This window comes from Leuciscus leuciscus (genome assembly GCF_965113295.1).
Source record: "Leuciscus leuciscus genome assembly, chromosome: 4".
NCBI classification, from domain to species: Eukaryota; Metazoa; Chordata; class Actinopteri; order Cypriniformes; family Leuciscidae; genus Leuciscus; species Leuciscus leuciscus.
Genome location: NC_138728.1, coordinates 41,279,379 through 41,302,887, shown reverse-complemented (window position 1 = coordinate 41,302,887; position 23,509 = coordinate 41,279,379). Strand labels below are relative to the sequence as shown.

General features: G+C 38.7%; 1 protein-coding gene across 4 annotated transcripts in view; it reads left to right on the top strand.

Annotated features, from left to right (window-relative positions):
• The first annotated feature begins 6,577 nt into the window (after positions 1 to 6,577).
• LOC309496038 (NLR family CARD domain-containing protein 3-like) overlaps positions 6,578 to 23,509 on the top strand; it is a 39,578-nt gene continuing 22,646 nt past the window's right edge. Inside the window, exons 1-9 of one of the 4 annotated variants that reach the window (XM_082165967.1) lie at positions 6,578 to 6,926; positions 7,214 to 7,492; positions 14,787 to 15,065; positions 15,155 to 15,181; positions 16,026 to 16,100; positions 17,274 to 17,405; positions 18,170 to 19,979; positions 20,236 to 20,409; positions 22,535 to 22,708. In XM_082165967.1, coding sequence (XP_082022093.1) covers positions 14,807 to 15,065; positions 15,155 to 15,181; positions 16,026 to 16,100; positions 17,274 to 17,405; positions 18,170 to 19,979; positions 20,236 to 20,409; positions 22,535 to 22,708 — 2,651 coding nt within the window. In that variant the 5' untranslated portion in view covers positions 6,578 to 6,926; positions 7,214 to 7,492; positions 14,787 to 14,806. Of the gene's footprint in view, positions 6,927 to 7,213; positions 7,493 to 14,786; positions 15,066 to 15,154; positions 15,182 to 16,025; positions 16,101 to 17,273; positions 17,406 to 18,169; positions 19,980 to 20,235; positions 20,410 to 22,534; positions 22,709 to 23,509 lie in introns of those variants that run through there. The other 3 variants (XM_082165964.1, XM_082165966.1, XM_082165965.1) reach the window with 3 other exon arrangements.

Genomic DNA, 23,509 nt, shown 5'->3' with positions numbered 1-23,509 from the left:
CAACAAAATGTGATTATTTTAAAGAGGGCGATTCTTTTCTATACCCACTGTATATTCCACAAACATAAACATCCATTTAAATAATTAAAGAGTATTCAGTCTACATATTTATATCCACCAGTACTGCCACCTCAGCACTGATGACGTCACAGCAATAGAGCGTGCTGGTTGGTCTGGATCATTCAGGATCTAAACCATAGTCCTGCACGGGTCCGATTTTGTAAATCCGCACCCGCCCGTACCTGCAGTGCTTAAGGCGAGACACTACAGGTGAATAGGGTAAAAATTTTAACTAGCAGATATCACCATGAAACTTTCCCAGTTGATTACCTACATTAAGATGAGAAAAAAATATATTACAAGTTTTCTGTAATTTAATGTTTAAAAATGCAAATGAGGCAATATCTAATTAAATATGCGCTAATTTGTATATATTTAAAAAAACGAAATCTGAGTATTGGATAAAGCCAGGTTAAAAATTCTTTTTTCATTGTGTTCACATATTAGATGGGAAAAAAATTACTGAGGGATTTATGGATATCTACTTTTGTCATCCTGTAAATCAGAATATACTGGCAATAGCCTTAAAAAAAATGATTTTCACCACGTTTTTTGGAATAAAATGTTATATAAATCAGGCTAGGAATAATAAATGTACAAATCCCTCTGTAAATGTCTTCATAATATAACTAGGTACAAGACTGGAAAAGTTGGTGTATATAGGTGCTACTGAAGTGGAGATTTCGTACTTGGAGTATGAGAGAAAGGTCATTTTGAGAAAACGGGCTTTAAAGATTTATCATCAGCCAATGAGATTGCGCATTCAGCCCTTTTACTTTCACGATTGGTTCACTCTTAAAATGGATGTGTTAAAAACAACACAACCTGTGTTATATCTTAACACACTACTGAGTCTAGTTAAGGACAACACATTTTGTGTTACTTTTAACTCAACCAGTGTGTTATTGTTCTTAACACAGTGAGTGTGTTAAAATATTTAACACATTAATGTGTCATAAATCACACAATTTGTGTCATAGATGTGCTATTTGTGACCAGTTAAAACACTCTTAAAACGGATGTGTTAAAAACAACACAACCTGTGTTATATCTTAACACACCTGTGTGTCTAGTTAAGGACAACACATTTTGTGTTACTTTTAACTCAACCTGTGTGTTATTGTTCTTAACACAGGGTGTGTGTTGAAACCTTTTACACACTAATGTGTTATAGTTACACAACTTGTGTCAGATATGTGTCACATGTGACTGTAGTCGGTGTGTATTTGCCAGAGTGCCTGTGTTTTTACACAGGGTTTATACAGAGATACTTAAATTGAATTTACTACCTTTTTACCACCTATTTTACTACCATCACAATATTTTTACTACCAACACGGCTTCAAACTTCAACTGTAGCAGTGTTAAGTGTTAAGTAAAGTGACAAGTAAAGACATGAAATATCTTTCCAAAATGAATTAATAACATATTTAATCACAATTTAATGAGGCAATTATAACTTAATTTCAACACTGGGAGGGAGAGATAGAGAACCAGAGAGACTTAAACCTCTGTCTTTGGGTCCGACTCAAAATAAAAATAAATTCATGGAAGTTTAGTAAGGAAATAGGCCTGCACACGTAAGTTACCCTAATTGAAAACCATATAGACCAGGGGTGTCCAAACTTTTTTTAGTGAGGGCCAAATACAGAAAAATAAACAAAGGGCCGGGCCACACACTAGAGGTGACATATTGACACAATACACAATACTGTATTTTTACAACCTGGCTATAAAACGCTATAAATCCATCCATATTTTTTTCCAAAACGCTATAAATCCATCCATATTTTTTCCCAAAACGCTATAAATCCATTCATCTTTTTTTCCAAAACTCTATTAATCCATCCAGATTTTTTTTTCAAAACGCTATAAATCCATCCAGATTTTTTTCCAAAACGCTATTAATCCATCCATATTTTTTTTCAAAAGCTATGAATCCATATTTTTTCCCCAAAAATGGTCTTTTTAAAAAGTATTTTGTCTTTTATTTCGTGTTTGCATTTGAGGAAAAAAACATGTTATGTAGCCTAACCGTTCGTTCTCCATTAAGGATGCTTTTAAAACTTTCACAGAGACATCAAACAGAAAACACAAAGCCTCTCTTTGAAACGAATTTCGTTTTGTATTAATTTTATCTTAATTTTAATCCATGTTTCATTATTTTGTATAATCACAACACGTTCAGACATTAACCGAAACTCAGCGTATAGGTAGCCTAGGCTACTCGCCTCACAGACCTAAACAAATTAGAAATATCCTATATCTATTATCTACAGAAAGCTTGAAATTTCTACTTTTAAACAGAACCATTCAAAACTAAATAAAAGTAGGCTATAGGCTAATCCGTAAGAAATGCATTTTTCTCCGGCGCGTTCACTACTGCGAAGATCGCGGGTCAGTGTCAACTTCATCTTTGCAGCTGACACAGAAACACTTGTTTATTAATAAACAATTAAAATGTCATAATATTTTTTTTTTACAGCGTTTAGGTGCCGTTTATATGAACGCGTCACCACTGCATGAGAGAGAGAGAGAGAGAGAGAGAGAGAGAGAGAGAGAGAGAGAGAGAGAGAGAGACACACACACGCAAGGTCTCTCCCTCTCTGCCGTGCGCTCGCTACACGGTTTGCATGCGCGCTTTTGCTCGCTCGCTCGCTCTAGATTCGCAGGAGATTTTAACTAATTTCCAAGCATCATAACATTACAAAAGGCAATTGTAATATTTTTTTTATTACTATTTTGGTATGATGAACATTCACCCGCCAGTGTGGCGGATAGCCTTTTGAGATTTACTCGCCAAACGGAAAATCTAACCGCACTTGGCGCTTGGCGGGTGTTAATTTCGGACCCTGGCTGCGGGCCAATAAAAACTGGACCGCGGGCCAACGAAGTTTGGACACCCATGATATAGACCCAGTTAGATGGGGCTTCGAAAATTTACTACCTCGTCAGATGACGTTTACTACTTTTTACTACTTTTTACTGGCCTTAATTTGGCATAATTTAATTTACTACCTTTTACTACCTTTTACAACCCCGCGGAAACCCTGTTACAACTGAGTGTTTGGATGAACACTGAAACGTAGGCCTGTTGTTGACTTGTTTTTATGGAGTCCAGTGACATTTAATAAAGAGTTTGTTTGAACATTTGGATGTTTTAGACATCATGAATCTACATAGACAAGCTCTTATTGAGAATTAACTGAGTTTCAGATGTTGATGTTTCATTGAATGTTTTATTTGAAGTCACCAGAATCGTGATTAATGGCTCCTTTATTTGAGCTCTTAACCCTTTACTCTTCTTTTAGTTTTTCTCTGGCTGCTGTGACTGTATTTTAATGAAATACATTTGTTATGGTGAGAGATAATATGATCAGATGTTTCTTGATGATGTCATAATCAGCAAGTGCTGATCTGATCAAGTTTTTGAGTATATGGATGGTGCGCATTTAATTTATTTATGTACTGTTAGTTATAACAATCTTGTGACACTACATCATGCTATCCATCATAATAAAAAATGTTTTCTAAAAATTTTAAGCTGCAGCAGAAACTAGACAAATACAGACCTCAAGAATCAGCGTATGAATCTCAACAATGGTGACAAACGAAAAGCTTCATGCCGCAATGCATGCTGGGAGTCATGGATGAGATTTGTACTATGGTGGCACCCAGCATGCATTGCTGCATGAAGCATTTCGTTTGGCACCATTGTTGAGATTCATGTGCTGATTCTTGAGGTCTGTTTGATATCATAGTCTGTAAGGTTCTGTACGAACTGTGAATTTAAAAACTAATTTGAAGCTAATTGTAATATGCTAATCATTTTAAAAGTCATCTTTTAAATATTACATTAATCTTACAAATATTGAACTCTTGCTGAGCTGAACAATCCTACATGTCCATGATGATAATATTATCATCTGAGCATGATTATTTCTGCTGTTTCAAATGTGTTAAAATAAATACATATTTACAGCAATCAGAGAAAACTAATGTTAAGAGTCAAGGGTCAAGAGCCCAAATAAAGCTGACACTAATCACGATTCTGGTGACTTTAAATGAAACATTCAATGAATCGTCAAAACCTGTTCATTCTCAACAAGAGCTTCTGTAGCGTCTGACAGAAATAAAGTCAGTCTAGTTATTAATAACACGTGAAAGCAGCATTTGAAAAAGACATTGCAAAAGAGGCATGATGTGATTGGCTGCAAAAAAAACCCTAAAAACCACCAAGTTTTCATGAATTAAGATTTAATTTATTTATTTGAATGTATTGCTTTATTTATTTTAGAGTATTTTATGGGATACCATATAAAATATACCTATAATTTTTTTCATAAACACAAACTCTCCTCCACCCAGTGCTATTCTATCCAGAGTTACATTTTAATACACATTGTGTGTTAAAAATATACACAACATGTGTCAAAATACCATCAACACATGCTGTGTATTAAAATACCATAAACACATGTTGTGTGTTGTTTTTTTAACACATCTCTTTTTAGAGTGTTGCTGAAAAAAAGGAAATGACCATATTTGGATCCGAGAGCATTGTACAGTGAAGAGAGAGCTTTCTAACGGTGTGTGTAATGACAGAGAGCAGACAGAGATCGCGGATCGGCGGGATGATTTACAACGACAACTTTTGTTGAATTTATGCGAAATCTACAGACGCAAACAGACAAAGTGTAGTAAAATAAAGACCTAAATGTGTATTTCTGACTTTTTTTCACCACAGTCTGAAAGAAGACATGTTATTGAAGACAAATATCCAAAAATCTCAAAATTGACCAGTAAAAAAAACCCAATGTTTTTGCCTGCCGTGTCTCGCCTTAAAACCGCATCCGAGCCGGTTTTCCGACAGCAGCACTAATTAAAATCCGCACCCCACCCGACCCGCACTCGAAATAAAATCAGTTTAGCCAATCACATTATAGACACACTTACAAAAATGTTTATTGCCAGGTCATACAGAAGTTATTACACGACAATTAACACAAGGACAACTTCAGCCGAAGCTGTCAAAAGGCCGGTACATGAAGAACATGGCTAACGTTACCACAAAACTGAGCCTTATAACATTTTACCAATCGAACAGACGCGGCTACAACACTAGCCTATATCTGCCAATTTCGTCTAGCCTACATTTGACAATTTTGGGTTCAAACACGCCCTGCACACCACACACACTTAACAGTGTTCAATTTGAAAAAGACTGTTCTATAGAACTGCTAGGTTTGTTACCACAGTTATCTGCGTGCTTCCTCAGCGATGAAGTTCCACATTTGCGGCTATCCAACACGAAAATGCATGCAGCAAAGCCTTTCACAATATTTTCTTCAGATAACAAATTTCTTCCACACACTGGACTTGATTTTTGATGACGTATTGTCGACAACTTTACAATCTCCACTAGCTATTCTTTTCTTCAACTCCTCAGCATCCATCTTGAGGACTGCAAGCAGATCGCGCGCGTGGTAATAAAGAATTTTTTAAACTGAAAGTAGCCTAGGTAACGTTATAGATCCTGGGAGGGCGTGGCGCGTGGGCACAAATAAACTGATGTGGATTTTAAATTATTTTATCAACTTGAAATACAGGCATATTTTTGTAGATGTGTTCCTAAAAATATATATTGTCGTGCCGTTGATATGTATTAATGCACATGGAAACGCGGGTGGAATGAGCCACGGCAAGGAGAGTCTTTTCACAAGATTTACTGAAGTTCTTCGGACACAGATGTAAGTTACAGTTCACAGCACACTCACCAACAGTGTTACATTCATGAACACAGACTTATATCAGGTTGCTGCAGCTGAGAAGCGCTCTTGCTCCGGCACTGGACGGCAGTTTTTCCAACGTGCGATGAGCATGCGAGCGAGAACAACAACTAACGTTACCAACGTAACTTCATGCTCTATACTTAGGAGTGCGTATCTGAACATCCAATGAGCTACAAGAACACAGTAGGCAGTTAAGGGACTTAAAGGGCCAGGTTACAACAATATTTTTACGTTTGCATGTGATTATTTTAAACCGTGTTTAGACCCGTGTTTCCCTTTCCCCCGTGTCCGACCCGACCCGCACCCGTATCTGACACAGTTGGATATTTTTCACCCGTTTGAGCAAAATTTGTGGGTCACCCGTCGGGTACCCGAACCCGTGCAGGACTCTGATCTAAACACAACCAGGCCTATGTTGATCCAAACCCGTAAAAGTTTTATTCATCTTCAGAACACAAATGAAGATCTTTTTGATGAAATTTGAGATTTCTGAAATATCTTCATTTGTGTTGTGAAGACGAGCGAAAGTCTCACGGGTTCGGGACGACATGAGGGCGAGTATTTAATGACAGAACTTTCATTTTGGGTGAACCAACCCTTTAACTTTTGGGATCTTGCAAATCATAAAAGTGTGTTTTATAGTTTGAGTTTTCCAATATGTTAATGTTAAACGCTTCATCTGTAAATTAACTCTCTACTTGCTATAGGTGGGGATTTCAGTGTTGTGATTGACAGCGCTCTTGATAAATGTCCACAGGCCGACTCTCATCACTTAATTCAGAATATAAAGCATTCCTAGAGAGACTTGATGTGACTGATGTCTGGAGATGGACGGGGTTTATTTGTTGTTGATATCTGAGGTAAAGCTGTGGTAAAGCATGCAAACATCACGTGAGCGTCACTACGGGAAGCAGAAAGTGTCTTCAGACTTCACGTCTCTGTTTTCAGCGACTCTTGCCGATCGGTTACATCAGCCGATGTCCAACACACCTAACATGACACATTCACAAGAGGAGCACATGGCAAGAACACATGAGGGAAAAGGGAATCACATGACAGGAACCTTGACTATAGGTCAATTACAAAATTAAAGACATGAAACATGAAAGTGAAAACAAAACCCAAACCAGCGTGACTTTTTTTTATTCAATTATCTACAGCAGGGTTCCTCAAACTCGGTCCTGGAGGGCCGCTGTCCTGCACAGTTTAGCTCCAACACTGATCAAACACACCTGAGCAAGCTAATCAATGTCTTCAGGATCACTAGAAACTCACAGCTAGGTGTGTTTGATCAGGGATGAAGCTAAACTCTGCAGGACAGTGGCCCTCCAGGACTGAGTTTGAGGAACCCTGATCTACAGTCTTCTGCAATGCCCTCCAAATCTCGTGAAGCCTGACAGTGCACTTGGAGAACCAAATAAGAGATACAGAGACCAGATTGCTGCTCAGTTGTTTCTCAGTTTAATACAGTTGGACAGAGGATACTTGTGTCAATACATGTGTTAGCCTGTTTTCTGCTTGTGTCAAAGTTGCAGGCAGGAAAACCATAAAGAGGAAGCGTAGACAGCGCACAGAATGCAAATTCAAACAGGGTGACAGAGAGCCAAAACATTTTACACTGGCACAAATATCACATCACGGTAAGTCTTCAAGAATTAATCTTCAGGATTATAATGATATCGAGTTCTAGGGATTCTGCTTTTAGTTTCGATTAATTTACAGACTCTTTACAATCTGAAATATACAGAGGTGGAAAGTAAACATGTAAATGTTCAACACTTCCGCTCTTCTGTAGGCCAGGCGTTGATTCACAGACGATCAGCTTTAGTGAGAAGATCGATTATGACAAACAGATGTATTTTTGATGGCTACAGAAAATCTATACTCTCCAATTAAAGTGTCTGGATTGTGATATTTAAAGGAAGAAGCCAGAGTAAATAAATGATTTAATGTTTTTATTTCACCTATGTGAAAATGCTCAATAATAATAATAATAATAATCGAGACAAACTTTAAGTTGGCTTGAGAAAGTTTGGACCAGAAAGTTTGAAGTTTAAAGTAATCTGAAGTTTAAATTAGTTTGAAGTTTAAAAGTAGTTTGAAGTAGTTTAAAGTTTGATAGATAGGTTTTGTTGGACGCTGACATTTCCAAATTTAAAAAATCCAGAAAATAAATCAAACACTGAACAAGTTACAAAAGTGTCAAAGACGAGTCCCATGAGCTGTTCTTCTCTGTCAGATGATGGGTTGATGAACACGAAGAGTCTGAAAGTGATGTTAGTGGAGACACACAGATGGATGTGGAGAGTGCTTACTCTTTCACCAAAATTCTGTCCTTTTTACAAAGAACCAAAGACTTGAGATCAGTTAAAGTTGATGAGTTTTTCCCAGATTTAAAGGTGTTCCTTGATTCAGTTAAACTATTCATGAAAATACAGAACACCCCGGCCAACTGACCTTTACAGACCAAAAAACCTTTACAGTCTAAAAAAAAAAGATAAAAGTTAGCACAAATAGCTAATGATGGTTAAGTGTCTTTTTTTTCCTTTTTCTTTGTTTGTGTTAACCTCTCTGTTTTGTTAAAATTAACATTTGCTATGAGTGACATAAAGCTGGGTTCTTTAAACATCAATGGTGCCAGAGAGGATGCAAAGAGAGTTTCCCTTATCAGTTTGTTTAAAGTTAAGGAATTAAAAGTATTTTGTTTTACAATAAACGCATAGCACTGCATGGAAGAAAGATTGGGATGGGGAAGTTGTTCTCAGTCATAAGAGTAGTAACAGTGGTGGAGTTGGTATCCTGTTTTCTAGAGATTTTTTACCCATTTCTTGTGTTACTGAAGAAATCATTGAAGGTCGCTTGTTAAAAATACAAGCTGTATTTGAAAGTGAAAAAAAATTAATGTTTATGCTCCGACTGTAGGCACAGAAAGGGTGGTCTTTTTAAACTCTCTAAATACTGTAATAAGTAACTAGTGGTGATGGATACATGTTCCTAGGTGGTGATTTTAACTGCACTGAAAATGCAACCCTAGACAGAAACCACCAAGAACCACATGAAGCCATTAAGAATTGTCTTGTTAAAATGATTTATGTGATGTTTGGAGGCTTTTTCATACTACTCAGCGTTAATATACTTGGACTTATAATTATTTGTCTTTGGCTAGGCTTGATAGATTTTCAGAGTAATGAACTTAAAGGTTGTTCAATACACCCAGTTGGTATTTCGGATCATTGCCTTGTACAAGTTGCTATCTTTGTTAAGGATGGGAAATGCAAAATTGACTATTGGCATTTTAATGTATCTTTGCTTTCTGATAATGCTTTTAAAGATGCTTTTAAAGGAGCTGTATGTAAGAAATGTATTTCAATTAATCATAAAATGGCCCTGATATGTCACTAGACATTAAGAAATCATGTTCATTTCAAATACTTATATCACTGACAACAGTAGTCCGGCCAGGATATTGTCATTTAAAAAGTGAAGTTGCAGCCCTCAACTGATGTTGATGTTGTCATCTTGTGTTTTGGCCTGAAGCACCACCCTCCACCTATCTACCAATCACGAAGTCAGTAGTGTTTCGGCATCGGGGTTGCCAGCTCTGCTCTAGTTACCGCAGCTACGTAGCAGCCTATGTTCCTGCTGGATCCTGCAGCCTATCTGGCAACCTCGAGTCAGGGGGGAGGGGGAGGGGATACACCGCTCTACAGTAATTTGAAAGTGATTGCAGTACCAGTTTTGGCCACAATCTTACATATGGCTCCTTTAAGTATTTTTGGAGTGGTTACACAAAAGAAAAATCTGAATACACTTCTTTACAACAGTGGTGGGACATAGGGAAGGTCAATATAAAACAGCTGTGCCTACAGTATACTCTCAATGTCACAAGGGACATGACTAGATCTATGAAAGCTTTGGAGAGTGAAATAGTGAAGCTGCAAGATTTGGCAGACTCAACAAGAGAAGGAGAACATTTCAAAGTTCTCAAAAGGAAAAAGTCAGCTCTATCTAACCTGTTGGGTTTTCTGCTCAAGGTGCTCTGGTTCGCTCACATCATCAAAATATTGCCAAAATGGATGCACCTTCTCATTTTTTTCCCGGCCTTGATCGAAAAAATGGACAAAAGAGACTTATGCACTCTCTGCGGTCCAGTACCGAACAACTGCTGCAAGAGTCTGTGGATATCCGGAAATCTGTAGTTGCTTTTCATGATAAGCTCTTCAAGAGTGAGTTCCAGGAGAGACCAGCGGTGGCGCAGTCCTTCTATGAGGGCTTACCGGTTTCCGAGGAGGCTAACGCAGAGTTGGATGCACCAATCTCTGCTGATGAACTACATTTTGCGTTGCAGAGTCTAGAAAGCGGTAAAGCTCCAGGCATTGATGGCCTTCCTGTGGGCTTTTATAAAGTTTTCTGGCCTGTGTTAAGATTTGGTGCTTGTTCTCAGAGACAGTTTAAGTAAAGGACATTTACCATTGAGCTGCAAGAGAGCAATCCTCACTCTTCTCCCCAAAAAAGGGGATTTACAAGAGATCAAGAACTGGCGGCCGTTTGCTCTGCACTGCACTGACTACAAACTTTTGTCAAAGGTATTGGCAATGAGACTGAAAAAGTTATGGAGCATTTTAATCATGTTGACCAGACCAGGCACGGATTTAGAAAGCAGAGAAAATCTTGGAGGCCCCCCTCCCCCTCGTAGCCCAAACTAACACAGCATCTTAATTTTTAGAAACAGCAAAAGGAAGCTGTGGGTTTTTCTTTAGTTTAAAACAAAACCACTTTCTCCAACTCCATTTCTTGTAATGTTAACTGTGACAGCAAAGGAGATCTATAAATATCTATAAAGCAAAAGACAAAATGGAAACTATCACAGAACAAAATCAGAAAAAAGTTTGTGTGTTTTAACGTGTGTGTGTATGTTTGTGTTTGTGTTTGCACAGGTCCAAGGGCTCGATGTTTGCAAGCACAGATGTATGTACATGAACATAATGAACATGCTCCTGAAAACTACATTTTTCTCTTATTTTCAATCTCTCCAATTAACTTTAAATGGCCGGCAATTTTTGACCGAAATGAGATGCCTACTCTCAGATAGATGAGGCCTACGATTAATCAGATGCAAATAGAAATATAAAACCAGTCCTAATTGAAAGAAAACAAGTTGACAAAAAGATTGAATCCAATATTGTGTGATGATATAGCATAACAAGTGATTTATAAGCAAGTTTTCATAGGCCAGTCATTTTTGACCGGGAACATCAAAAGTGTTATAGGGTTTTGAACACAACCTGAAGGTTTAAAAAAACCCTGTAAAACGGGGTGAGAACGGCAAGCACACATGCAACTTGACCCCGTTTCACACTGCCGCACAGGCATTCATAACGGTGCGCGTCCACTGGCGCAGAGCGAGTGTTTCCAATTCATTACTCGTGTGTGTGTGTGTGTGTGTGTGTGTGTGTGTGTGTGTGTGTGTGTGTGTGTGTGTGTGTGTGTGTGTGTGTGTGTGTGTGTGTGTGTGTGTGTGTGTGTAAAGAAATGCGCTTGTGAAGTCGAACTGAGTCGGACATGGATCTACACAAAATAATAGCTTTTTACTTTTATCTGGGCTTTCAACAAAAGGAAATTCTACAGGTGCCAATCTACCTACATGGCATTAGGCTACCATTATAGGACGTTATCAAATATACTTCAGCCTATAGGTGCAAACACTTTTCAGACTGGATGGAGATATCCAGCTTTATGAATGAATGAGGCATTTATATAGCGCTATATGTCTACTGCAGGCCTACACTCAAAGTGCTTTACAATCATATCAGGGAATCTCTCCTCAACCACCACCAGTGGTTTTTATATCTGAGGAAATCACGGGATCCGGCCAAATGATTGAATACAGAATGATGCACTTAAAATGTATCCAGAACGTATTTAGCCTATGGTTAAGAGGGAGACAGTGCGGTTACTGTTAAGTGTTCTCGACCCAGATGGTGTTGCCTATAGACAAGCACGAAAACACGTCAAAAACACTGCCACATAAAGTTTGGACCAGATTGTGATACCTACTCCGGCGGAGTCTGTGCTCATCTATAGGCAACTGCATGGCACCAAATAATGCATGGCACCTGTGTAGAATTTCCTTTTGTTGAAAGCCCAGATAAAAGTAAAAAGCTACTATTTTGTGCAGATCCATGTCCGAGGCAGTTCGACTTCACAAGCGCATTTCTTTACACACACCGTGAGTAATGAATTGGAAACTCTCGAAATGCTTCGACTTTATTCTCGAAATGCTGCGACTTTATTCTCTTTACGCTGCGACTTTATTCTCTTTACGTTGTGATTCAGGGCTTCCGTACTTCTTTGCAGTGAACTGACGGAAAAAGACAAAAATATAGGCAATAGGCTACTTTTAAAATATGTGAATTATTACATGAAAGTACCCTCAACTAGAGAGAATGAGTCCCACATATTATGCATTGATAAGCCTAGAACGCGTATCTGGTCATAAAAATGAACCGTCAACATTAATACAACAACGTTACATGATTTAAAAAGCAACATATCATACAGGGACAAGAGGGGTGGTGCGGGTGCTGGGCTCTAGCTAAATCAGAAAAATTATTTATTTAGGTGGGTCGGTGAACGCAGATTTGGAAGGCTTCTTCGCCGATCCGGGCATCTAATAATCAGGGTTTTTAATAAGGGGAAAAAGTAATGGATAGGCCTACATTTTGAGGCTGTCAAACTGTTAATGTACGTCACCGCCGGGTCTTTGCCGCCTTCAGCGACTTCCGAAGCACCTGCTTCGGTTTCGGTCTCAAGCGGAGTCGGAGACTGTGGTGGACATAGCAAGGCTGGATGTTGTGCTAAACCCCTCTTTGCTAGCATCACCGCAGGCGCCGGTGCCACCAGGCTCTTTATTTTCGTCGCGCGGACTTTTGAAAAAAGTGGAGATGGTTGGAATATTACTCCTAATTAAATCTTCTCTGCTATCCTTCTCCCTTTTAGCTTTGCGTTTTGTGGCTCCGTTGCTCCACCGTTTTTTATCCATGTTGTGTTTTTTGATGTCCTCAACTCTCTGTTTTTCACACTATCTTCTATCACCTGTCTTGCCGCTATCAACAGTTTTTGCAGTAAGCTGGCTCGTCATCATCAGACACAGCCAAAAAACTGATCACGATACTTTGTGTGCAAATAAATTAACACACAAACTCAATTAATTTTATTTAAACATTTAAGAATATAGAATATATTTAATATTTAAGAATATAAAGAAAAAAAGGATGAGGTCACACTGTTAGTGGGGTCTTGGAGGCCCCCTAAAGGTCGAGGCCCCCGGGCACCGGCCTAATCGGCCCGGTGGTAAATCCGGCCTTGGAGCAGACTACGCCACCCTGTTACGTGAATGGGGAGATTTCATAAGACACAGGTTCGCTACCACAGAGGACAAGAGACGTGGATCTGAATCCAAAATACTTTTATTTTCACAACAATCATTTTTTTAAATATATAAAACTGTTGACTCAGGGAGCAAGAGTTTACACCACTTCGGTGTGCACCAGACCAAAAATAAAGAAAACAAACAAACAAAAACTTTCAGGTTGAGGCTTACCAGTAGGGCGGCTCGCTGGGCAGTGAGTATCCTAAGACCACACCACTCACCAAATTCTACTCCACACAAACACTCACACTCGCTAAGTGAAGGAAACGCAGGTGCCAACGGCAAAACACTCGGTGAAGGATACAGCACCACCAAAAGGGCAAGGACAGCTAGCTTCCCTACACCAGGGGCCTTCAGCTCCTGAAAGAAACAACAACAAAAAAAAACTATACTTCACAATTAGCCGCAGACACATGTATCAATAAGTTATAGTAGAACAAGTTCAAACTACAAAGGATGTCAACATTTGGCAAATTACTGGCCACAGAAGTTGAACAGGCTGGTGTGACCCAAGGAGTTTACATCAAATTGTCATTGAAGCCCAAACATTGGAGCAGCCAACTGCTATAAACAAAAATAGAATAAAACAACAAAATAAAGTCAGACAATACAAAATGAAAACAACAATTAAACAACGGATTTCGTACCAATCCGGACCCTAACCTGGCTAAAACATATACATCCCCACTTTAATAGTACATGTGTACTAGCAGCAACATTAGCCAAACAGCTAGGTACATACCTCCCGCAGAGCTGCGCGCTCACCCACACAGAAATGAATGTGACAATGACGCATACCCAGGTGACAACCACAAATAATAGGGCGGGATCTAACCCGCCTTGCCACAATCGCTCTTGCAGTGCTTGCTATTGTTGTTTAATCTCATGATTGTGTGGGTTGAAGGGATGTTTGTCTTCATGAGTTAGAGATGAGAGAATGTCTCCATTTCAAGGTTTTTAGCGTCACAGGACGATGTTGTGAAGCAGTAATTTTCCATTGCTTTTTTCTTGATAGTGGCAGCTTGACAGCAGCAGCTCATTTGCATTAAAAGAGACAAAAACAGGATGAGATATTAAACTAGATTTAAAAACTACATCGAGACAAACTTTGAAGTTGGCTTGAGAAAGCCTGCCCAGAAGGTTTGAAGATGTTTTAAATGCTTAAAGTTTGAAGTTTTTGAAGGCAATACAATCTATCAGAAAAACAGACAAGACAGATAGATTAATTGATTTTATGGTGTTGCTATGCGGTTGCTAGAGTACTTGGGTTGGTTGCTAGTGTGTTGCTAAGGTATTCTGGATGGTTGCTAGGATACTCATTGCTAGCATGTTTCAGCATGCCATGCATAAAGGAGCATTATAGGACCCCTTTAACAGATGAGTTTTGGATGAGAGTCCTGATCCGATCACAGCTTCATTTCATAATCCAAATAACATTTGAGCCCTTAGGTCAACATGTTAAGAGTGAAACTACTTCAGATCTTTTTCTTTTTATCCTGCAGCTGTGAATCTGTGAAGGACGATGGCGTCTGTTAAAGAGCTGCTGTTAAACTCACTGAATGAACTGGTAGAAGCTGAACAAAAGACATTTAAGTGGCACTTACAGAATGATCATGAGTGTATAACAAAGAATGACATGGAGAAAGCAGATATCTTAGACACAGTGGATAAGATGGTAGCATGTTTTGGACCAGAAGAAGCTGTGAAGATCACTGTGAAGATCCTGAAGAAGATGAACCAGAACAATCTGGCTGATCAGCTGGAGAACAATCACAAGCAAGGTAACATTTAATTCACAGTGACTGTGACTTTTTACCAGTGTAATGGTTTGACTTGAACTTTGCTCTGCTGATGTGTTTGTGTGACTTAGGTTTCCCAGTGAGTGATCCTCTCTCACCAGGGGCGTAGCACCAAATTTTGGGCCCTGGGTACAAACCATCTTGCTGGGCCCCCGTACCAAATACCATAGTGATACCGTAACCAATGGGTGGGGTATTGCATTTTTATCATAAAAACACTTAAAATGTAAACAAAATAAGCCACACTCTGATTAATATATTTTTGTTTTATTGTCAAAAGTAAAAGTGTTTTCGCGGGTGTTAGATTTTGAAACATTGTTTGCTCGCTATGTAGGTTGTGATACTATAAAGTATTGATATATAATTCAAATAGAGTACGAACATAAATGTATGCTATTCTACCTGGAGTAGATATTTATGTTAAAACAATGTCAATGCTCGATGATGCATTTGGAGCTCACCTTTCTTTTAAAAAAACTGAGTGAGCAACTGCTTGCCCTCATTTGCCTTTCTCTCTTTAATCTTCTTTTCTTTTCGTTTTTGAGCCCCTGATTTTCCTTTCTTAAGGAAAGACATGACTCTTCCCCTGTCTTCCTAGTTCCTATCACGGCTCACTCCAGCTCCTGTCTCATCAACTGATTCACCGACCGCAGGTCCGCAGCAGAAGCACCTGAACTGCGGGTCGTACCATTTACATTGATTCGAGAGGGGTGGTGGGGCCCTGCACAGCATGAAAATGACTTTTTTTATACCAAACCAGTGCCTAACTACAAGTTTAGTTTTGCACTGGAACTTTTTTATTTGTACATAAATGCTATACAAATGTTAGTGCATATATATGTATGTATAGAAAACTGACTTCTAAGGGCCCCCCCCCCCCTGCCTCGGGCCCTGGGTACTCGGTACCCTTTACCCCCCCTTTACGACGCCCCTGTCTCTCACACACACACTCAAGTCAGGCTGAAGGCAATATGAAGACGTCTGCAGCTGTTGGAGCTCATTCGGAAGAGATCAGGGGTAAATAATCCCTGTCTGTACATGAAAACAAGTGAAAATATAACAGCAGCCAACAATTACAGATAAGACAATATATTGATTTAAAAAATTTACGACGTGTTTTGTGTGAAAAAGCTTTATGCGGGAGCTCATTAATATGTAAGCTTTTCACACCTGAGAAAGACAAAGAACCTCCCCTAACTGCCCTATTAGGAGCGATCAGGCCCTGTCATTCAGAGCAACCTTGCACAATACTGTAAATGAGGAGTTTTAAAAAAGAATGGCTTTTAAATTGTTTGGATTTATTTACAACACAACATAATCCAAAGATACACAACAAATGCCAAAAAAGCACTTCAAAGACAGAGACCTTTGTGCCATTCCTAAAAACATTGTACATACCTTTCATTTCCAAGATTTTCACTTTACCATGTTCACGTACAGAGACTCATGTGAATGTTGAAGTCCTCAGTGGCATCTGGGTCCTGAAAAAAAAAAGTGAACATACTGATATCAAGAGAAAGGCCTGCACGATTTTGGAAATAAATATTAGATTTTTCTGGTTAAAATTCCTTTTTAAAATTCACAGAATACACACACACACACAAATGTTTTTTGTTCTGTCATTTACTCACCCTCAAGTGGTTTCAACCCTGTATGAATTTCTTTCTTCTGCTGAACACAAAGGAAGGTATTTTGAAGAATGTCGGTAACCAAACAGTTGATGACCCAAACCTATTGACTTCCATAGTAGGAAAATAAAATGCGTTCATACAGGTTTGAAACCATTTGAGGGTGAGAACTTTTCCTTTAAGTTGGTCTGAGTCCAATAGTGACAATCCGCTTCCAATTGCATTTAAGTTTTAATCAAATATCACATATTATGGTAGCCCTGTTTGTGTGAAATAGAGTGTAATTACACCTTTGCAATTAATATGCTTATAAGCAACTGAAAAAAAGCACAAATGTCAGGGCATGTCAGAACATCTCAAGTACCCCAAAAACACCTTAGACCCCAGAGGGTTAATCAAGGCATTTCCATCATTTATGTTGTCAACTTCAGCATAATCAGTGTAAGGTGTGCATGTGAACACTATTGCAGTAAGAGTCTGATTCATTTGGATATAGTAGAAGCAGGAATTTATGAAAAACACAATCACTTACTTTTTGCTGTCTTTTTCCCTCTTCTTAAAGGCTCAACTGCAGACTATAGAGAAGCTACTCTTTTCCCAGTGAGTGATCCTCTCTCTCACACACACTCAAGTCAGGCTGAAGGCAATGTGAAGACGTCTGCCGCTGTTGGAGCTCATGCAGAAGAGATCAGGGGTAAATAATCCCTGTCTGTACATGGAAACAACTGAAAATATAACAGCAAACAATTACAGGGCCAAGAAGAGCAGCAGCAGATCTTACACAAGTACATTTATTAGAACAGACTGTCTAGTCATTTTTTACAAATGGTTAAATGGTTTACAAGAGTCTTTAACCTTGAACTAAAACTTCTACAAGCAACTTCTACATATGCAGGGTCATTGCAATAACCCCAACCTAACCCTAATACATGTCTCATGTCTTGTTTGGTGTGCTAGATGTCAATGGTTTGATCAAAAATCTTGTAATAATTTTGGTCAGGATGGCCTTAAAGGAATGGTTTACTTAAAAAGGAAAATTCTGTCATTTACTCACCCTCAAATGGTTTCAACCCTGTATGAATTTATTTATTCTGATGAACGCAAAGGAAGATATTTTGAAGAATGTCGGTAACCAAACAGTTGATGGGCCCCAGTGACTTCCATGGTAGGAAAACAATTATGTTCATACAGGTTTGAAACAATTTGAGAGTGAGAACTATTCCTTTAAGTTGGTCTGAGTCCAAAAGTGACAATCCGATAAATCCAATTCCAATTGCATTCAAGTTTTAATCAAGGCATTTCCATCGTTTATGTTGTCAACTTCAGCATAATCAGTGTAAGATGTGCATGTAAACATTATTGCAGTAAGAGTGTGATTCATTTGAATATAGTAGAAGCAGGAATTTATGAAAAACACAATCACTTACTTTTTGCTGTATTTTCTCCTTTTTCTTAAAGGCTCAACTGCAGAAAGTCAAGCTAGTCTTCATGATTACACAAAGACCAGTATCAGACTGAAGAACAAATTAAAACAGGACTACGAGCAGATATTGGTTGGTAATTCAGAGACGGGTCATCAGGAATACCTGAGCGACATCTACACTGATTTATATGTGGTGGGGAATGAGACTGGAGGAAGAGTGAACAACCATGAAGTGATACAGATCGAATCAAATCACAACCGATTGACTGCCAAGGAGAAGCCAATCATGTGTAAGGACATGTTTAAAGTCCAGTGTGACACAGGTCGACGAAACAGAAAAGTGCTGACAACGGGAATCGCAGGAGTTGGAAAAACTGTCTCTGTCAATAAATTCATCTTTGACTGGGCTGAAGGAACAGAGAATCCAGATATAGTCTTCATATTTCCACTTCCATTCCGTAGATTGAATTTGATTAAAGAAGAGTGCAGTCTCATGGGACTGCTCAACAAATACTTCTTTAGTAGTCCTGAAGAATTGCCCTCTCTTCCTCAAGGTGATGGTAAAGTTATGTTCATCTTTGATGGGCTGGATGAATGTCGCTTTCCTTTGAGCTTTAAAGAAGACACATTTACAAATGTAAATGAAAAAACAACAGTGAGTAAAATAATAATAAACCTTATCAAGAGACATCTGGTTCCCTCTTCACTCATCTGGATCACATCCAGACCAGCAGCAGCCAGTCTGATCCCCCGCAACTATATTGATCAAGTGACAGAGGTGCGAGGATTTAATGATGAGCAGAAAGAGCAATACTTCAAAAATAACAGCAGTCCTGAGGTTGCTGGAAACCTCATCAGTCACATCAAGAAATCCAGGAGTCTTTACATCATGTGCCATATCCCTGTCTTCTGCTGGATCTCTCTCACTGTTCTTCAGCCTCTACTGGCTCGAGAGAGCAATGACAAAATTCCAACAACTCTCACAGGGATGTACACAAGCTTCTTAATTTCTCAGAAGCAACAGATGGAAGAAAAATACTGTGATGAGTCCGAACCTAATTCCAATGCAGAGTCTTTTGATCAGATTATTCTGAAGCTTGGGAAACTGGCCTTTCAACAGCTGGAGAAAGGAAACCTGATTTTCTACAAAGAAGATCTTGAGAAATGTGGACTAGATGTCAGTGAAGGGTCATTGTACTCTGGGTTATGCACTCGAATGTTTCAGGAGGAAAAGGTAGCAGCAAGAAAAGTTTACAGCTTCGTACATCTCAGCATACAGGAATTCCTTGCTGCTCTTTATGTGTTTATGATGGGCAAAGATGAGAAAGCTGACCTATTTCTTCAATCCTGGAGAGAAAAACTGACATGGAAACTGTCCAAAAAGCCACTGTTTAAGCTTCATAATGCTGCAGTCAAGAAAGCTTTACAGAGTGAGAACGGACACCTGGACCTTTTCCTTCGGTTCCTCCTGGGTCTCTCACTGGAGTCCGATCAGAGTGACCTGAAGGGACTACTGCCAGGACTGGAACTCAGAACAGAGAACATGAAAAACACGGTTGACTATATCAAAAAGAAAATAGAGAAGGAGGAATCAGTAGAGAGGACTATCAATCTCTTCCACTGTCTGAGTGAACTGAAAGATAACTTTGTGGAGGAAATCCAGAAGAATCTGAGCTCAGGAAAACTTTCAGCACATAATCTCTCCTCTGCTCAATGGTCTGGTCTGGTGTTTGTGCTCCTGATGTCAGAAGAGGCTCAAGAAAAGTTTGAACTGCAGAAATACAGAAGATCTAATGAAGCACTGATGAGACTGCTGCCAGTGATCAAAAACACCAGAAGAGCACTGTAAGAGTCTCCCTTACATTAATTTATAAACACTGTTAGTAACTGCCTTCATTTTAAACGGGTGACTTGCTGGCCTAGACAGTTCAGAAAAAAATTATAAAAGTAATGTGTGTGAAAATAAATGCTGGTTTGATGTTTTATGAAGAGATAATTGTTTTAGCTTTGCTTAATTTACTACAGTTAAAGTTTTTTTCGAGCTGCAGATTATAAATGCTAATAAGCATTACTACTGCTCTTTGTTTTGTTCTCTACACAGGCTACACATCTGTAATCTCACAGCTCAGTCCTGTGAGAGTTTATCATCAGCTCTACAATCCTCAAATTCCTTTCTGAGAGAACTGGACCTGAGTAACAATGACCTGCAGGATTCTGGAGTGAAGATTCTTTCTGATGGACTGAAGAGTCCAAACTGTCAGCTGGAGATACTGAGGTGAATGGTTTTAAAATAATTAACTATGCTATAATCAGAGGCTGACTTAACCAATAAGGGTGGTAAGCGGCCGCTTAGCACCCCAAGAGACAAAACATTTGCAGGAATGTGATATTTTTCCATGTTTATACAGACATATGACCCACAAGGACTGCATACATTTAAGAAAAATATTGTTATTGTTTGGGGTGAGGGGAAGGGAATGGACTGTATGAAGATTGAATTTGCAACAGTTACTAAAACTGTAAAATGCATCTATTTCATGCATTATTTGCTTCTGACAGCACTGAACAAGCTAGCAGCGCCATCTAGTGGCTGTGCATAGGACACAGTTAGCATCTCAGCCAGGGTTCAAAATTAACACCACACACCAAATGGCGATTAACTGAAACAGAGTTACTTATCAGTTGGCTGGTATTTTTTTTAATTAATACTAACAATGCGTTGTTGAAAGAACAGTATATGGCTGTATTCATATAAATATACATTCTGACTGTAAGGACCAAGGTTAGAGCTAGGCTGTGAGGGCTGAATGTAGAAGGCTAATAATAAAGTTATTCCAAAACTGTAACTCCAGTTGTTCCAAGGGGTCAACACAAAAAGCCAAGAGGGTGAGTGTTTCCCAAAAAGGTCAATTAAAAACATCTTGCAGGCCTAGACAGTTCAGAAAAATGAATAAAAGTAATGTGTGTGAAAATAAATGCTGGTTTGTTTTATGAAGAGATAATTGTTTTAGCTTCGCTTAATTCACTACAGTTAAAGTTTTTTTCAAGCTCCAAATTATAAACGCTAATAAGCATTACTACTAGGGGTGTAACGATTCATCAACTACACCGATGTATCGATTTATATTCCTACGATCCAACTGCATCGATCTGTGCTCGGCAAGTTGGCCTTCCGGACGACATATATCGATCTAACATCGATTTAAAAGGTAATGAATCGATTGTATCGATACTAGGAAATAGCGCATTGGATTTAAGCACGTTAGACTTTATATGGATGTTTTTTTCTTTGCACTTTTAATGATAAAGGCGTTAAACGTTACTCGATTCAGTCTGCCATCTGTGACGTCGTCGCCATGGCTGACGCGCCAGCGCCAGCAGCAGCGCAAAGACAACAAGCAGCGCAAAGTCGCTCACCCCAGAAAAACAGATTTTCCTGTCCTCTCAGCCGCTATACTGCAGTAGCGCGCACTCTTCAACTGCACGCGCAAATGCGGCGGAGCGCGCTGTGTCACTTCACTAAAGTGCAAAAGACATACGAGAATGCAACGTCGTAAATTAGTAAGTTAAGAAATAAAAGTAAAATACCAATAAATTACGTTATTTGTACGTCATGTGTGTTGCTATTTATCAGGAGCAGTTTCCATGTTTCTTTACCAGTTCTTCTAAGTATTGTGCATCACCATGGTAGCCTAATTGTTGTTTGTTTCCATAACAAAATGCCACTTACTGGTTATTTTGTATATTTTTATATGACTGTGGTGACTCATACCAAGATTGTATTAACAAAAACTAGTTTGGGACTGCTATTTAATAGCTTAACCTCGCAGTGCCTACTGTTTATCAGTATTTGTCATATTCTTACAAAACTTGTTTGTATGTTAAGTAAAGGGGGACAGAACTTGTGTGTCAACAATTTTTGTGTAAACAAATGTATCATAATAGGCTTATATAATTCCTAGAAAGGTGGGTCGTGGCTTGATGGCCATGGGGAAATGTGGGTCCCATGGCCAAACTATTCAAAACATCATTCAATGTTGTAATAATCGTAATTAATAAATCACAATTACAATTTCAAGGGAATAATCGACAATTATCATTTTTGCCATAATCGTCCAGTCCTACTTATTAAAATAAAATTTGAATGCATTTGACATTAATTGTTGTTTACTTGTTTGTTTATATCCATAATTAATTGATACCTGATTCCCTTACAAGAATTTTTGGCTAAACAGTCACAGAATCGATTTCAGGTCACTGAATCGTTTCGGATCGTATCGTTCTAAATGAACCAATATCGTCCTTGAATCGTATCAATTTTTTTGATCAATCGTATCAATATCGTCCTTTTTTTCGTATCAACCTAATTACTACTGTTCTTTGTTTTGTTCTCTACATAGGCTACACATCTGTAATCTCACAGCTCAGTCCTGCGAGGGTTTATCATCAGCTCTACAATCCTCAAACTCCTTTCTGAGAGAGCTGGACCTGAGTAACAATGACCTGCAGGATTCTGGAGTGAAACTTCTTTCTGATGGACTGAAGAGTCCAAACTGTCAGCTAGAGATACTAAGGTGAATGTTTTAAAATAATTAACTATGCTATAATCAGAGGCTGACAAATAAACAAGGTAAGCGGCCGCTTAGCACCCTCAAGAGACAAAACATTTGCAGGAAAGTGATATTTTTCCACATTTATACAGACGTATGACCCACATGGACTGCATAAGTTTAATAACAATATTGTTTGGGGTGAGGGGAAGGGAATGGACTGTATAAAGATTGAATTTGCAACAGTTACTAAAACTGTAAAATTCTTCCATTTCATGCATGATTTGCTTCTGACAGCACTGAACAAGCTAGCAGCGCCATCTAGTGGCTGTGCACAGGACACATTTAGCATCCTAGCCAGGGTTCAAAATTAACACCACACACCAAATGGCAATTAACTGAGACAGAGTTACTTATCGGTTGGCTGAGGTTATTTTTTTCATTAATACTAACAATGCATTGTTGAGAGAACAGGATATGGCTGTATTCATATAAATATACATTCTGACTGTAAGGACCAAGGTTAGAGCTAGGCTGTGAGGGCTGAATGTAGAAGGCTAATGATAAAGTTATTCCAAAACTGTAACTCCAGTCGTTCCAAGGGGTCAGTACATAAAGCCAAGAGGGTGAGTGTTTCCCAAAAAGGTCAATTAAAAACATCTAAAAATGTCAAAGAGAAAATATGAGGACAACAAAATCAAATGTCATAAAATCATTATAAAAAAAAATAATTTTTTTTTAAAAAAAATCAAAAAAAAAAGTGTGGAAGAACAGCAGGAGGACGGTCCATCAACTTCTGGTGCACAGATGAACAGTTAAGTGATT